The sequence below is a fragment of the Phasianus colchicus genome, chromosome 32 (assembly GCF_987193195.1).
Source record: "Phasianus colchicus chromosome 32, bPhaCol1.hap1.1, whole genome shotgun sequence".
Taxonomy (NCBI): domain Eukaryota; kingdom Metazoa; phylum Chordata; class Aves; order Galliformes; family Phasianidae; genus Phasianus; species Phasianus colchicus.
In genome coordinates, this window is record NC_143467.1 from 3,500,443 (window position 1) to 3,517,396 (window position 16,954).

The 16,954-nt window shown below is 53.0% G+C and overlaps 2 protein-coding genes and 1 long non-coding RNA gene across 3 annotated transcripts; 1 reads left to right on the top strand and 2 right to left on the bottom strand.

Moving 5' to 3' along the window:
- Positions 1-160: 160 nt before the first annotated feature.
- On the bottom strand, positions 161-3,175 carry LOC149914080 (uncharacterized). Its single transcript, XM_090128191.1, has one exon. It carries the CDS (start codon positions 2,741-2,743, stop codon positions 1,754-1,756), a length of 990 nt encoding a protein of 329 aa, XP_089984317.1. The 5' UTR covers positions 2,744-3,175; the 3' UTR covers positions 161-1,753.
- A 1,191-nt stretch (positions 3,176-4,366) lies between these two features.
- LOC116241084 (integrin alpha-L-like) lies at positions 4,367-7,453 on the bottom strand. The gene is made up of 8 exons (XM_090128192.1): positions 7,399-7,453; positions 7,264-7,336; positions 6,458-6,569; positions 6,293-6,375; positions 5,971-6,029; positions 5,551-5,665; positions 5,302-5,432; positions 4,367-4,913 (listed from the first exon to the last, which is right to left on the bottom strand). Exons 3-8 carry the CDS (start codon positions 6,553-6,555, stop codon positions 4,740-4,742), a joined length of 660 nt encoding a protein of 219 aa, XP_089984318.1. The 5' UTR covers positions 6,556-6,569; positions 7,264-7,336; positions 7,399-7,453; the 3' UTR covers positions 4,367-4,739.
- Positions 7,454-13,444: 5,991 nt separating this feature from the next.
- On the top strand, positions 13,445-15,126 carry LOC149914081 (uncharacterized). The gene is made up of 2 exons (XR_016460748.1): positions 13,445-13,588; positions 14,835-15,126. It is a non-coding gene; the product is annotated as an uncharacterized LOC149914081 (long non-coding RNA).
- Positions 15,127-16,954: the final 1,828 nt, after the last annotated feature.

A 16,954-nucleotide genomic window follows, 5' to 3' on the forward strand; every position in this document is an offset into this window, starting at 1 on the left:
AGGGGGTCAGTGGGGACTCACGCACTGCTGTGCCTCAGCTTCGCACGCGCGTCGCTGTGTTTAAAGGCACCCGCGCGTATCGCAGTGCCTGAACACACGCATCAGTTGCGTGATGGGTGGGGGGAACCTTTCCTTTAAACATCCAGTTCAACAATGGTAGTCGAGGTGCCAGAAGGAGCTGTGTTTCAGTACCGACCACTTCAGAAGCAGCCCGAATCCCCTCATACGCGGCTAAGATCTCCTTTTCAGTTGGAGTGTAGCCCTCTTCCAACCCCTTGTAGGCCCGACTCCAGAATCCCAGGGGTCGGCCTCGGGTCTCTCCTGAGGCTCTCTGCCACAAACTCCAAGTGGGACCTTTCTCTCCAGCAGCAGTGTAGAGGATGTTCTTTATATCCTGCCCTGTCCGTACTGGCCCTAAGGCCACGGCACGGGCTATCTCCTGTTTAATCTGTTCAAAAGCCTGCTGCTGCTCAGGGCCCCATGTAAACTCATTCTTCATTCTTGTCACATGATAAAGGGGGCTTACAATGAAGCTATAGTTTGGTACATGCATTCTCCAAAAGCCCACTACACCCAAAGAAGATTGTGTCTCTTTCTTACTAGTGGGTGGAGACATAGCGGTGATTTTGTTGATCGCATCTGTCGGGATGTGACGACGGCCATCTTGCCACTTTATACCTAGGAATTGAATCTCCTGAGCAGGTCCTTTCACTTTGCTCCGCTTAACAGCAAAACCAGCACGCAGAAGAATCTGGATTATTCGCTCTCCTTTTGTGAAGACTTCTTCTGCTGTATCGCCCCACACAACGATATCATCAGTGTACTGCAAGTGCTCAGGGGCACTGCCCTGTTCCAATGCAGTTTGGATCAACCCGTGGCAAATGGTTGGGCTGTGTTTCCACCCCTGGGGCAAACGGTTCCAAGTATACTGAACACCCCTCCAGGTGAAAGCGAACTGTGGCCTACATTCTTTGGCCAAAGGAATGGAGAAAAAGGCATTAGCAGTGTCAATGGTGGCATACCATTTGGCTGCTTTTGATTCCAGTTCATACTGGAGTTCTAACATGTCCGGCACAGCAGCACTCAGTGGGGGTGTGACCTCATTCAGGCCACGATAGTCCACCGTCAGCCTCCATTCTCCACTGGCTTTACGCACTGGCCATATGGGGCTGTTAAAAGGCGAGTGAGTTTTGCTGATCACTCCCTGACTCTCTAGTTGACGAATCAACTTATGAATGGGGAGCAAGGAATCCCTGTTGGTGCGGTACTGCCGTCTGTGCACCGTTTTTGTAGCAATTGGTACCTGTTGCTCTTTTACCTGTAGCAGTCCCACAACAGACGGATCTTCTGACAGGCCAGGCAAAACAGACAGCTGCTTAATGTTGTTTGTGTCTACAGCAGCTATTCCAAAGGCCCATCGATACCCCTTAGGATCCTTGAAATGCCCCCTTCTGAGGTAATCAATACCAAGTATACATGGAGCCCCTGGACCAGTCACAATAGGGTGCTTTTGCCAGTTCCTACCAGTGAGGCTTATCTTGGCCTCCAACACAGTCAATTCTTGAGAGCCCCCAGTCACTCCAGAAACATGGATTGATTCTGTCCCTTCATGACTCGAGGGCATCAGAGTGCACTGTACCGGTATCCACCAATGCCTTATATTTCAGTGGTTCTGATGTGCCAGGCCATCGGATCCACACGGTCCAATAAACTCTATTATCCCGTTCCCCCCTTGACTGAGGGCAGGGCCCCTCTATTCATTACCTGTGGTAACCGGAGCAACTGCACTGGCGGTTGATCTGCTTTGTAATTCTCTCACCCGTGCTCGTAGTACATGAGTAGCTTGGTCGTGCCACTTCCTCATGTCTTCTCCATGCTCACGTAAGTAACACCACAAGGCAAGTCGCGATGTAGGATTCCTTCCTGGAGCTGGAGAGCGCTTGCCTCTAACAGCTGAAATTTTTGATGGTGCACCTGAGAAGGGGGGTTCATCGTCTTTAGTTAGTTGGATCCGCATTAGTTTCATCAGCTCCTTCATCTCCTTCAGTAGACTCTTTTGACTATTGTGACCTTCATCAAGCGTTTCTGATACTTCTACAGGTTTGTCACGATTCATCAGTGAAGACACTTGCTCTCGCATTTCATTCAGTTGCTCCGTCATTTGTGAGATGGCGGTGATGGAGGCGTGAGTTGGGGGTAGCTGTTGTTCATAGCTTTGGAGCATAAGAATCAATTCAAAAACGAAGGGTCTTCTCTGTTGGTCCTGGTATCTGTCAGATGCTGCCATTAGTGTAGCAGCGTATCTGTCTGGTGCTGTTGTTATGAGTTTCTGCCATATTTCAGGCGTTGTCCTCACTTTCTCAGGATCGTGGTCTTGGTGTGGGTCGTTAAGAACAAAGTTAGGGTCATACAGCATTTCCACCACAGCTGTTTCCCTCAAATACTGGATACCCTTTTCAACTGTATCCCACCTTTTCATCACAGGCTTCAAGCCGTCTCTGAAGGAGTACCTTTCCTTCACAGCTATTAACATTCGTTCCCAGAGGGAGGCAGCCCCATCCAAACATCGACTAATTCCTCTGTCAATAGCTGGATCTCTTTCAATGGCTCCTAGTTGGCAAGCTTCGTTACCATCTAGAGACAAGCTACTGGCCCCGTCGTCCCAACAGCGAAGCAACCAGGAAACGAGAGTTTCATTTGGGCGCCGTGTAAACTCCTTTCCTGAGCCTTGGATTTCAGTCATCTTCAGAGGCCGATGAGTAGTAACAGAGACTTCCTCTTCATCACTCTCTTCTGCATGTCTCTTTGTTTTTCCTTTTGCCTTTCTTGATGATGGTGGTTCCGAGGAGGGCCCCTCACCTGGATCTTCCTCCACCTCCTCCACCGCTTCTTCTTTTTTCCATTCTAGACGTGAGGACACTCATTTCCATTTCTTGCCCTCCACAGGGGCAACTGATATTGTTACTGGTGTCTCCTGTAATTGATCAGATTTGACTTGGAGATTCTCCCCTTTGGCTTGAACCTCAGCTCGGAAACTCTCTCTCTCCAAAACAGTATTATATAGGGCACGGTAAGCACAAGCCAAACCCCAAATAAGTTGTACCCTCTCATCCCCTCCCCTTACCTTCCCTCCCCTCCCTCCCCTCAACTTCATCACCCCTTCAACTCCCCTCCCCTCCCACTCCCCTCCCCTCCCCAGCCGCTCCACTCCCCTCCCTTCCCAGCCACTGCCCTCCCCTCCCCTCTCCTTTTCCCCTCCCCTCTCCTTTTCCCCTCCCCTCCCTTCCCCTCTGCTCCTCTCCCCTTCACTCCTCTTTGCTCCCATTCGAATCCCCTCCCCTTTCACTCCCCTCCCCCCCCATCCACTCCCCTCCCGTCTCCTCCCCTCCTCTCCCCTCCCCACAGCTCCCCTCCCTTCCCCTCTGCTCCTCTTTCCTCCTTTCCTCTCTGCTCCCCCTCTAATTCCCTCCCCTTCCACTCCCCTCCCCTGCCACTGCTTTCGCCTCCCCTCTCCTTTTCCCCTCCCCTCTCGTCCCCGCCCCTCCCTTCCCCTTGGCTTTGCTCCCCTCCTCTCAGCTCTCCTTCTACTCCCCTCCCCTTCCACTCCCTTTTACCGCCCCTCCCCTACCCTCCCCAGCCGCGCCACTCCCCTCACCTCCCCCTCCATCCCCTCCCCTCCATTCCCCTCCCCTCCCACTCCCCTCCCCTTCCACTCCCCATCCCTCCTTTCTCCTCCCTTTCCATCCCCTCCAGTTCCATACCCTCCCCTCCCCTATTGTCCCCTCTACACCCCTCCCCTCCGCTCACCCCCACTTGCCTTCAATTCCACTCTCCTCCCCTCTGCTCCTCTCCCCTTCTCTCCTCTTTGCTCCCACTCCCCTCCCCCCCCAGCCACTCCCCTCCCATCTCCTCCCCTCCCCCTCTCCCCAGCTCTCCCCTCCCTTCCTTTCTGCTCCTCTCCCCTCTGCTCCTCTTTGCACCCATTCTAATCCCCTCCCCCTCCATTCCCCTCCCCTCCCCAGCCACTGCCCTCCCCTCCCCTCCCCCCCCTCCTCTCCCCTCCCACAAGTGAGCGGACGATGCCGTGCTCCTCAGCCGCCTGCACAGTGCTGCTGTCGGTGGCATCGCCGTCGGTGATGATGATGAGAACCCGGTGGGTGCAGGGCCGGTGGCCGTTCTCCACTGTGAAGATCTGCTCCCTGCGGGGAGAGGGGGGTTGGGGGGCAATCATGGGGACATCGGGGCGGGCGGGTGGCCTTGAGAGCACCTACAGTGCGACCTTGGGAGGCATGCGGCCATGTGACTGACAGGTGGTCACATGACACAGTCACATGATGCGGCGCAGGGAGACACAGCGTGACTGCGGGGAGATGGGCGGTCACATGACAGGAACTCACAGTCAGGTGGTCACGTGAAGGGAACTCAGACAGGTGGTCACGTGACAGACAAAGCGGTCACGTGACAGGTGGTCACAGAGGTCACACGAAAACAGGCGGTCACGTGACAGGAAGTCACCGGACAGGTGGTCACACAACAGACAAGATGGTCACGTGACAGACAGGCGGTCACACAACACGAAGTCAGAGACAGGCGGTCACGCGACAGGCGGGCGGTCACGTGACAGGAAGTCAGCAACAGTTGGTCATGTGGCCCGAAGTCACAGACGGGCGGTCACGTGACAGGGTGCCAGGAGACACAGCGAGCGCAGGGAGGCGGGCGGTCACGTGACGGGCGGGCGGTCACGTGGGGCGGTCAGCTGACACGCATGCGACATATTGGACGGCCGTGAAGGTGTCGGTGAAGCCGCCCTGCTGCCGGACGTCGCGCAGCAGCTCCCGGGGCTGCGGCCGCTCCGAGTAATTGCGGAGTAAGAAAACCGGCTCCGGGGAATCGGAGAACTGCACGGCTGCGAACTGATGGACAGACGGACATCCCGTACTGACACCACAGCGACCCCGTGGAGGTCCTGTGCTGCCCCACAGATACCCCATAGAAACACCATAGCGACCCCATAGAAACTCCTATAGACCCACAGGGGCCCCGTAGAGACCCCATATCGTCCACACAGACCCCTTACAGACCCCATAGAGACACACAGGCTCAGGGAAATCGGAGCACTGAACGGCTGCGATCTGATGGACAAACGGATGTGCGGACATCCCATACCGACACCATAGAGACGCCATAGGGACTCCATAGAAACACGTACAGACCCATAGAGACTCCTATACACCCGTAGGGCCCCCAGAGAAGCCCACAGAGACCCCAGAGAAGCCCCCACCCCCACCCCCCGGTGCTCACCCTGAAGGAGCTGTTGCTCAGCTGCTCCATCACCTCCACCATGAAATCCCGGATGGCCTTGAACTCATGTGCTTTCAGACTGCCAGAGCCGTCAAACAGGAACACTGGGTCCACCATGCTGGGAACCCAGCCTGCCCCGGACAGATGTGGGGACACATGGGGACCCATATGGATACGTAGGGACCCCATAGAGACCCATAGGGACTCATAGGGACCCACAGCTAGCCCCACACATTCCCCCAGTCTCACCCTGATATCCAGCCTCCAACACCTGCAGCGGCCGCAGTTCGGGGTCCAGCACAGTGCAGACCCCCCCAACGTGGATGTTGTGGTTGCATTCCCACCTCAGCCCGGGGCCACAAGCCTGGGATGTGGGGCAGGGCTCAGGGCTGCCCCATAGCCCCCCCAGAGAGACCCTAGAGCTGCCCCATAGAGACCCATAGGAGCATCAGCCCCATAGTCGCCCCATAGAAACCCCAGAGAGTTCCTCTGTGATCCACAGAAGATGATCTGTGGGGCAGACATCAGCCCCATATCTGCCTCATAGAGACCCCAAAGATGCCCCATAGCCGCCCCATAGAGACCCCATAAAAGATGATCTGTGGGGCAGACTTCAGCACCCTATCAGCCCCATACCTGCCCCCCACCCAGCCCACATCCCCTACTCACGATGTTGTTGTTCCCATCCCGGCTCAGAGCCATTCCCATATGGGCAGCGCTGCGGTTCCCTGTGGATCACATCGGGGTCGTTCTCCCCCCCCCCCAATCCCACCCCGCAACCCCCTCATGACCCACCCCACAACCCTCCCATCCCAACCTCAATCCCAATCTCAGCCCAACCCTGACCCCAACCCATCCCAATCCCCACCCCAATCCCAATACCACCCCATCCCAATCCTAGCCCCAATCCCACCCCATCCCTTTCCTGATCCTAATCCTCCCACAACTCCAATCCCACCCCAATCCCAGCCCACACCCTGGCCCTACTCACCCCATAACTCCACTTCCCTGCACTCCCCATTCTGCACCTGGCAGCCATACAACCGCCCCACATTTGGAGCCCCCACAACCACCCTGTAGGGGAACACAGCCAAATATGGGGCAGTCCCACGGCCAATGGTGATTTGGGGTCACATATAGGGCCATGGATCCTTACCATCCCTCTGACAGCATCAGCACCCCATAACCAAAGCTGGGGGTCCCCGCGACCTCCAGGACCTGCTGTGGGGTTGGATGGATGTTGAAGGTTCCCATAGGGGAGAACAGAGCTTGGGGGGGGGGGGCACAGTGGGGTCACCGTGGGGCCAAAGCACCCCATAGCACCCTACTGACCCCATAGCAACCCCCATAGGACACCCCCAAATATGGGATCCGCCCTCACCCCCGAGCACAACGCCCATAAGGGCGGTTATAGGGCCGGCCATGGCGCTGCTGCCACACTGTGGGGCCGCCGCTTCCTTCCGCCCTACAACGGAAAAGGATGTGGGTGGTGGCGGTGCTGTGCAGTGCCAATGGGGCCACAAAGGGGTGGGCCGGAGTCTGTAGGGGATGGTGGGAGCTTATGGGGGGCATAAAGGATGTAGGGCTCTATAGGGGATTGTGGGGGCTTGTGGGGGCATGGAAGGTAAGGAGGACTTTAGGATCCGTAGGGGGTCAGGGTGGTCTATGGGGAATTGTGAGGGTATATGGGGGGGCATGGAGGACAAGGGGGACTTTGGGGTCTGGAGGATTTGTGCGGGGTTATAGAAGGAGAAAAAGTCACATTTTAATGAGAAAACAAGTATTTCTGGGAGAAAAAAAGTCGTATCTCAGGGGATAAACAGGTATTTCTGGGAGGAATTTCCATATTTTCGGTGAAGTCCTGTATTTCTGGGAGAACAGGTCACACTAAATCCAACCAAATCAAACAACGCGAGAGGGAAACAGCGACAAACACGAGTTCTTACACAGGGAAGCTCGTACCTCTGCTTCGGTCCAGCCAGGAGCTCCACCTTCCCTCCTCTGTACTCCAGGAATGCTGCTGCTCCTCTCCTACCTGAGAACCCAAAATGCCCATAAAGGCAGGACAAGGACCAGAACTCAAACTCTTTAACTCACTTTACATGATGCTCTGATGTAGAACACTGACAACAAAAACCACAGAACCACAGCAGAGAACCTTCCCCCATGGCAGCCAGCCCTTAAATGGGGTCTAGGAGAGCTGCAGCCAGGCTCCACCCTTCCATTCACAGCTGAATGCCTTCACCTGTGCTCCCACAGCTGACTCAGTCCTTGCCTCAGGTGGTCAATCAGTGGTTCAGGCCGTGACTCAGCAGCTCCCATTCGCAGGGCTGTGAATTGACAGCTGAGTGTCCCTGGGAGCTGTGGGTGTGCAAACAGCACTCTGCATTGCCAGCAGTGATTTCAGCCCTTTGCTGCCCGGGCTGCTCACACAGATCTCAGCATCTGCTGTGCCAGCATTGAGATCTGTGCTTCCCAGTCTGTTAGAAGAGTCACCAACTGGCATCGAGGACAGACTGGGACCAAACTATGTGGGCTATGGCAGGTCATCCAGCCATAGACCTCCCTTGGCAGGTATTCGTTTTCCCCGTTATCTTTGCTCTATGGCCATACAGGCACTGTGAGGACAGAGCTGGAAGCTGTGATGGAGCACCTGGGAGGGGTGCAGCCCTGCGAGCACAGCTGGGGGCAGTTCGGCTGTGGGTGGGGCTGAGCCGGGCTCCACCCCTCCCTGACCCCATTTAAGGGCTGGGAAGCGCAGGGGCAGCATCTGAACCTGGGGAGTGCTTCCTTTAGGGTGGGGTGAGCCCTGCTCTTTGGGATGGGTGATCCCTTTTCTATGGCAGGGCTGTGATCTCTTCTTTTTTTTTAGGGGACCCTGACTGCATTTAAGGGCTGTCAGCCATCTGTACCTGGAAGCTGCTTCCCTTAGAGTGTGGGTGAGCGTTGGTCCCTGGAATGGGGTAAGTGGTTCCATTTTTATTTCAGGGTTGTGTTCTTCCCTTCTGGGGGATCCTAACCTCATTTAAGGGCAGCATCTGAACCTGGGGGCTGCTTCCGTTGGGGTGTGGGGAGCAATTCCTGCTTTATTTCAGAGCTGTGAGCTCTGCCTTTCTGGGGATCTCAAGCTGGATTAGAGCAGCTGTTTCTGCTATATGCATTGTTTCCTCTTCAGTGCTTCTTACCTCATAATCTCCAGTCTGGGTCTCCAAATGTGGCTTGTCTGCTCCCACATCATCCCACTTCATGTCTGTAATGCATAGTGCCATGTGTTAACTGCACCCATGTAGAGTTTTTTAGGGGCATTCTGTGCATCACTATCATGTATTAAGTTATGTTCTGCATCTCTTCTGATTTCATTTTGCAGCCTGATGGGGTCTAAGGATTGCCTGGGCTCCTCCGATCAGCGGTGTGAGATCTGTGCAGCAGGTAATGAACACCATGAGCCCCACGTTGGTGCACTGCTTGTGTGCAGGTAGGTTTGCGATGCGGTCCAACTTCCCACAGTGAGCATCCACAGCTGGAGCAGGTTGCTCAGAGCCTGACCCAGTCTCACACTGAAAGGGGCAGCGCATCCACCACGTCTCCGGCAACCTGTTCCACTGCCTCACCACCCTCACTTGGAAGACATTTTCCATGTATCTAGCCTCATTTTTCCCTTGTTCTTTCCTTTAGGTATTGAAAGGCTGTTACCAGGTCACCTCGGAGCCTTCACTTCTCCAGGCTGAGCAGCCCAGCTCTCTCTCCTTATAGGAGAGGTGTTCCGTCCCTCGGTTCGTATCTGTGGCTGTGCTCTGGATGTGCTCCCACAGCTCCACGTCTCCCTGCACTGAGGACTCCACACCCAGATGCAGCTCTCCAGGTGAGGCCTCACCAGCGCAGAGCAGAGGGGCGGGGATCGCCTCCCTTCGCCCGCTGGCCGCACATCTTTGGATGCAGCTCAGGATACGGTTGGCTTTCTGGGCTGGAAGGGCCCATTGCTGGTTTGTGTCCAGCTCCCACCCACCAGTACCCCCAAGGCCTTACGGGGCAGGACTGCACTCAGTGCTTTCATCCCCCAGCACGTTTTGGTGGTGGGTGTTCCCTCATCCCAGCTGCTGACCCTGCACTTGGGTTTGTGCCCCTACTGAGCCTGTTGAGTCCCTCTGCATGATGTCCTGTCCACTGGTGTGTCACTGCACCCCCAGCTCGGTGTCATTAGGGTGCACTTGATCCCACTGTTGATGTTACTGATGAGGGGCAATCCCAGATGTTTATACAAACTGGGCGTAGAACCCCTTGAGAGCAGCCCTGCGGAGAAGGACTCGGGGATCCTGGTGGATGAGAAGCTGGACGTGAGCCAGCAGAGCGTGCTTGCAGCCTGGAAGGCCAACTGTATCCTGGGCTGCATTAAAAGAGCGGCGGCCAGCAGGGAGAGGGAAGCGATCGTCCCCCTCTGCTCAGCTCTTGTGAGGCCCCATCTGCAGCACTGCGTCCAGGCCTGGGGCCCCAGCACAGGAAGGACGTGGAGCTCTTGGAGCGGGTCCAGAGGAGGGCACTGAGATGGTCAGAGGGCTGGAGCACCTCTCCTATGAGGAAATGTTGAGGGAACTGGGACTGTTTCTCTCAGAGAAGAGCAAGCTCTGGAGAGACCTCATCACAGCCTTCCATTACTCAAAGGTAGGGCATAAGCAGGAGGGGCAATAGCTGTTTACGAGGGTGGATAGGGACAGGACAAGGGGAAATGTTTTAAACTGAGACAGAGGAGGCTTAGGTTGGTTATCACGAGGAAGCTTTTCACACAGAGGGTGGTGATGCACTGGAATGTGTGCTTTAGGGTCACTTCCAGGAGGATCTGCTCCGTGATCGTTCCCAGCACAGAGGTGAGACTGACATGGTGGTCATTCCCTATCCTTAATGACAGGTGTGCTGTTGCCTTTTTACTCACTAGGGACTTCACCTGACTGCTTGACTTCTCAAACACCACTAAGAGTGGCTCGGTGACTGCAGCAGTGAATTCCCTCAGAACTCTGGGACTCATCAGGACCCACAGACTCCTGGATGTTCGGGTCCTCAGGTGGTCCAGAACCTGATCTCCCATCACAGTGTGGGATGGGGAGGGGCCTGTGGGCCTGGCATTGCTTCCTCAATCCCCACCTACCAACCCAAAGGTGAGGGCTGTGTGTGATGAGCAGTTATCAGAGAAGAGGGAAGCAAAAATGTTGTTGGGTCCCTGAGCCTTCTCCTTGTCTGTTCCCAGCTGCAGTGCTGCTGTAAGCAGCATCGTGCACGGAGTGCAGCCACGTTGCTCTGAGAAAGGAGCACTGCGGTGCACGTTTGTGAAAGAGGCGCTACCCTACATGTGGGGGCAGTGCCTTCATTACTGTATTGTGTCCAACAGTGGCAGCAGAGCTGTGGTGCTCCAGAGTGCCGTAACGACTGCATGGAGGTGCGTGGGTCTTCATGAGAACAGCCAGGAACTGAAGTCTGCATTTCCTGGGATGCCTCGGGACCTCACTTTGCTGACTGGTAATTGTCTGCCCAGCAGGTAAGGGCAATGCACACCCACCAGTGTTCACCCGTTCCATAGCATGGCACAACATGGTGCTCCCAGAGCTCTTATTGCACTTAATGGTGCTCAAATGGCTGCCTGTCCTTTTCTTTCTGTGTTCTCCTTGTCTCTGGCCTTTCACTGCGGTGTTCTCCTTCCCTTTGCCTTGGCTGTTCCTATTACATTCTCTTGCCCTCCTGTTTTTGTGTTCCATGCCACATTCTCTTGGCCATTGCCCTTGGCTTTCTTTGCTGCATTCACTTCAGCATTCAGTTTTGGCATTCCCTGCCACGTTCTCTCGCCCTCCTGTTTTGGCATTTCCTTCCGTGTTCTCGTGGCCATCATCCTTGGCATTTCCTCGCCCTTCTGTTTTTGTGTTCCATGCCACATTCTCTTCAGCATTCAGTTTTGGCGTTCCCAGCAGCATTCTCTTGCCCTCCTGTTTTGGCATTTCCTGCCATGTTCTCTCGGCCCTTGCCTGGGCATTCCCTGCGGCATTCTCTTTGACCTCCTGTTTTGGCGTTCCAGCCGCATTCTGCATTGGCCTTCTTTGTCGTGTTCTCTTTGGCCTCCAATTTTGGCACTTTCTGCCATGTTTTCTCTTAGCCCTTGCCTGGGCATTCCATGCCGTGTTCCCTTGGCCTTCCGTTTCGGCATTTCTTGCTTTGTTCTCTTGTCCTTTGCCCTCGGCCTTTCCTGCTGTGGTCTCTTTATATATTTTGGCCATTCCTGTTGCGTTCTCCTTGCCTTCACCTTGGCATTCCATTGGGTGCTCTCTTGGCTTTTTGCCCTTGCCTTAACCTTGGCTGTTTGCTTTGCATTTACCTTGGCTTTCCATGGGAGTTCTGCTTCCCTTTGCCTTTGGCACTCTGGGAATGGCTGGGAGGCAGCGTTCATGTTAACCTTGACCCGAACCCACAGCTGAATGGGAGTTCTCACAATAATTATGTTAACCTGCAGTGTATCTGTAAACCAAACCCTTAACCCAAAGTTAAAAATGTCCCTTACCCTAAATGCTGACATAAAAATAATGCCCCATATTTTCTGTCAAAGTAACCTTAATTGTAATTGTAGAGCAGAATACTGTTGTTAAACTAACTGTAACTTCAAACGTATAAATAGCATTAATTATATCCCTAACGCTCCCTTGTGTCATTAGAGCAACATGCGGAGGGTGCAGCCCTATATATGTGGGGCAGCGCCTTCATTACTGTATTGTGTTCAGCAGGTGGCAGCAGAGCCGCGGTCCTCCCGAGTGCCGTAACAACTGCACGGAGAGATGAGCGGGTCTTCATGGGAACAGCAAGGGACCGGAATCTGCATTTCCTGGGATGCCCCGAACTTCACTGTGCTGGCTGGTAATTGTCTGCCCAGCAGGTAAGGGCAATGCACGCCCACTAGCGTTCACCCATTACTTAGCGAGACCAAGGTAGGGTTTCCAGAGCTCATTTCTACATTTCACAGTGCCCCGAATGCTGCCTGTCTTATTCTTCCTGCATTCTCCTTGTCTCTGGCCTTTCACTGCGGTGTTCTCCTTCCCTTTGCCTTGGCTGTTCCTATTACATTCTCTTGCCCTCCTGTTTTTGTGTTCCATGCCACGTTCTCTTGGCCATTGCCCTTGGCTTTCTTTGCTGCATTCACTTCAGCATTCAGTTTTGGCATTCCCTGCCACGTTCTCTCGCCCTCCTGTTTTGGCATTTCCTTCCGTGTTCTCGTGGCCATCATCCTTGGCATTTCCTCGCCCTTCTGTTTTTGTGTTCCATGCCACATTCTCTTCAGCATTCAGTTTTGGCGTTCCCAGCAGCATTCTCTTGCCCTCCTGTTTTGGCATTTCCTGCCATGTTCTCTCGGCCCTTGCCTGGGCATTCCCTGCGGCATTCTCTTTGACCTCCTGTTTTGGCGTTCCAGCCGCATTCTGCATTGGCCTTCTTTGTCGTGTTCTCTTTGGCCTCCAATTTTGGCACTTTCTGCCATGTTTTCTCTTAGCCCTTGCCTAGGCATTCCATGCCGTGTTCCCTTGGCCTTCCGTTTCGGCATTTCTTGCTTTGTTCTCTTGTCCTTTGCCCTCGGCCTTTCCTGCTGTGGTCTCTTTATATATTTTGGCCATTCCTGTTGCGTTCTCCTTGCCTTCACCTTGGCATTCCATTGGGTGCTCTCTTGGCTTTTTGCCCTTGCCTTAACCTTGGCTGTTTGCTTTGCATTTACCTTGGCTTTCCATGGGAGTTCTGCTTCCCTTTGCCTTTGGCACTCTGGGAATGGCTGGGAGGCAGCGTTCATGTTAACCTTGACCCGAACCCACAGCTGAATGGGAGTTCTCACAATAATTATGTTAACCTGCAGTGTATCTGTAAACCAAACCCTTAACCCAAAGTTAAAAATGTCCCTTACCCTAAATGCTGACATAAAAATAATGCCCCATATTTTCTGTCAAAGTAACCTTAATTGTAATTGTAGAGCAGAATACTGTTGTTAAACTAACTGTAACTTCAAACGTATAAATAGCATTAATTATATCCCTAACGCTCCCTTGTGTCATTAGAGCAACATGCGGAGGGTGCAGCCCTATATATGTGGGGCAGCGCCTTCATTACTGTATTGTGTTCAGCAGGTGGCAGCAGAGCCGCGGTCCTCCCGAGTGCCGTAACAACTGCACGGAGAGATGAGCGGGTCTTTATGGGAACAGCAAGGGACCGGAATCTGCATTTCCTGGGATGCCCGGAACTTCACTGTGCTGGCTGGTAATTGTCTGCCCAGCAGGTAAGGGCAATGCACGCCCACTAGCGTTCACCCATTACTTAGCGAGACCAAGGTAGGGTTTCCAGAGCTCATTTCTACATTTCACGGTGCCCCGAATGCTGCCTGTCTTATTCTTCCTGCATTCTCCTTGCCTCTGGCCTTTCACTGCGGTGTTCTCCTTCCCTTTGCCCTGGCTTTCCCTGTTGTGTTCTCTTGCCCTTCCATTTTGTTGTTCCCCCTGGCATTCTCTTGGCCATAGTCCTCGGCCTTCTTTGCCACGTTCCCTTTGGCCTCCTGTTCTGGCGTTCCCTGCGACGTTCTCTTCGGTCTTCAGTTTTGGCGTTCCCGTCTGCGTTCTCTTTGGCCATTGCCCTTGGCCTTCTTTGCCACGTTCTCTTTGGCCTCTTGTTTTTGCATTCCCTACAGCGTCCTCTTTGGCCCCTTGCTCTGGCATTCCGTGCGACGTTCTCATTGGCTTCATTTTTGGCGTTTCTGGCTGCGTTCTCTTTGGCCGTTGCTCCTGGCCTTCTTTGCCACGTTCCCTTTGGCCTCTTGTTTTGGCATCCCTTACGGCGTTCTCTTTGGCCTTCAGTTTTGGCCTTCTTGCCGTGTTCTCTTTGGCCATCGCCCTTGACCTTCTGCATTGGCCTTCCATGCAATGTTCTCATGGACCTCGCCCTCCATTTTGGCCTTCTCTGCGTTGTTCTCTTTGCTCTCTGTTTTGGCGTTCTCTGCAGCCTTCTCTTCGGGCCTGACCTCTGCCGAGGCCTTCTCTTTGGTGTTACCACGCCTTCGCCGTCCCTTTGCCTTTGCTGTTGCCTTCCATTGTGTTTCATCTTTGCCTTTCTCCTCTGTTTTGGTGTTCTCTCGGGTGTTCTCCTTGCCTTTCGGTTTTGCCTTGGCCTTCCCTAACGGTCACTCTGAGCATAATCCCAATATACCTAACCCTAATACCTTCACCCTGATCCTAATGAGCTCTGAACCCCAAATGCAGTGCTAATTGTAACCATGACTGTGTAGATAACTGCAGTAACTGTCCAAACTAACCCTGAACCTACCCTTGAATTGGGCACTAAACCCATCTGTAACCTTCTGTGTAATACTAACAAAAACACTTACAGCTTCCCTGTTAAACACTCCTAACCCTAATATTACTCAGTTTGTCAGAGTAGTGTTTGGCTCCCATGTTTTGTGGGGGCGGGCTTACGGTGAGCGTCGTTTGCGTCTCGGCCTTCCTCTTTCTAAAGCGCGTCTCTCTGTATTACAGGTGAAGATCCTTCGGTACTCCCAGTCGATGACTTGCCGCACTTTGCAGGCTTTCCACACTGACCGCCAGCTCGGTTCGGTCGAGCCGTTACCCACATCCCCCGGTCCGTTCCCTTTCCATAGTCTTCCTTTTGCTCTGCCACAAGCCCCTACCACCGCCCAAGATCATCGCAGGCAATGTGGGGACGTGGCACTCAGTCTCATTATAGTTCATCCCATTGGCCTCAGCACAGCGATCCAACACACCCTTCCTTAGCCCCCTTCTACTCCCAGGCCAACCAACGCTTCCTTCCGATGCGATTTGTGTTCCTTCCCAGCCACTGTGAGACTCGTGCCCCTTTGTGGCCATTTTGAGAGTTGCGCTGACTTGAGCGTGTGCAATCAATTTATCTCAACCAAATTGGTGTTAGCTTTGCAGTCATTTTGCATCAACCAAAAATTGGCTTTGCATTCAATTTAATTCAACCAAATTGGCTTTAGTTTTGCATTCAATTAATGTAAACCAAATTGGCTTCAGCTTTGCCTTGCTTATGGGGTTGGGTTAGCTTTGCTTTGTTCGTTTCTAGCGCAGGGCTAACCCAACCCCATAACCAACGCTCAAGGCCCGTTGGAGGCAATCCGTGTTCCTTCCCGGCCAGTCTGAGACTCGTGCCCCTTTGTGGCCATTTTGAGAGTTGCGCTGACTTGAGCGTGTGCAATCAATTTATCTCAACCAAATTGGCGTTAGCTTTGCAGTCATTTTGCATCAACGAAATTGGCTTTAGTTTTGCATTCAATTAATGTAAACCAAATTGGCTTCAGCTTTGCCTTGCTTATGGGGTTGGGTTAGCTTTGCTTTGTTTGTTTCTAGCGCAGGGCTAACCCAACCCCATAAGCAACGCTCAAGGCCTGTTGGAGGCAATCCGTGTTTCTTCCCGGCCACTGTGAGACTCGTGCCCCTTTGTGGCCATTTTGAGAGTTGTGCTGATTTCAGCATGTACAGTCAATTAATCTCAATCAAACTGGCTGTAGCTTTGCAGTCATTTTGCATCAACCAAATTGGCTTTAGCTTTGCCTTGCTTATGGGGTTGGGTTAGCTTTGCTTTGTTTGTTTGTACCGCAGGGCTAACCCAACCCCATAAGCAACACCCAAGGGCCGTTGGAGGTCATTTGCGTTCCTTCCCGGCCAGTCTGAGACTCGTGCCCCATTGTGGCCATTTTGAGAGTTGTGCTGATTTCAGCATGTACAGTCAATTAACCTCAATCAAATAGGCTGTAGCTTTGCAGTCATTTTGCATCAACCAAATTGGCTTTAGCTTTGCCTTGCTTATGGGGTTGGGTTAGCTTTGCTTTGTTCGTTTCTAGCGCAGGGCTAACCCAACCCCATAAGCAACACCCAAGGGCCGTTGGAGGTCATTTGCCTTCCTTCCCGGCCAGTCTGAGACTTGCATTCTGTTTTGGATGGGCTGAGATCTAAACTGCTTTTGAGGTGGATTGCAATACATAATGTTTTTGAAAATGTAATGTCATTAATGGGGTATGGAGGCTCTGTGACATTTCTCTGGTTAATCTGACGTATGTAAACGTGTGTTAAACTGTACGGAGTGAGTGTATATTGCATCTCTAAACTGCATTGTGCCACATATTCAATCAGTGTAATGCTGCACCTGTAAATAGTGTTGTGCCACATATGGAACGTATGGATGCTGCACTTTAAATTGCATTGTGCCATGTACAGAAAATATGAATGCTGTGGCTATAAACTAAGTTTGGGAATTGTAATGAATATGGGTAACCCTGATGTACTTCCCCAGGTATAATTGCTGGTTTAGTTTCTGTGCATATGATTCTGTGAAAATAGTGCATTAACAAGTATTATTGCTGAGTCATTTAATGCTGTGGAGTGTCTTGCTTTGTCACAATCACGACTTGGATCACACTTGGAGGTAGGTCTGAGGGTTAGGGTTAGGGTTAGGGTTAGGGTTAGGGTTAGGGTTAGGGTTAGGGTTAGGGTTAGGGTTAGGGTTAGGGTTAGGGTTAGGGTTAGGGTTAGGGTTAGGGTTAGGGTTAGGGTTAGGGTTAGGGTTAGGGTTAGGGTTAGGGTTAGGGTTAGGGTTAGGGTTAGGGTTAGGGTTAGGGTTA

What these genes read in the sequence shown, in the direction of transcription:
- LOC116241084 (XM_090128192.1), bottom strand. Translation starts at nt 6,555, where the DNA reads ATGGGAACCTTCAACATCCATCCAACCCCACAGCAGGTCCTGGAGGTC. An exon ending in CTGATGCTGTCAGAGGGATG is followed by an intron (nt 6,376 to 6,457) that starts GTAAGGATCCAT and finishes GTTCCCCTACAG; the next exon opens with GGTGGTTGTGGGGGCTCCAA. An exon ending in GTTGGAGGCTGGATATCAGG is followed by an intron (nt 5,433 to 5,550) that starts GTGAGACTGGGG and finishes TGTCCGGGGCAG; the next exon opens with GCTGGGTTCCCAGCATGGTG.
- LOC149914080 (XM_090128191.1), bottom strand. Translation starts at nt 2,743, where the DNA reads ATGACTGAAATCCAAGGCTCAGGAAAGGAGTTTACACGGCGCCCAAAT.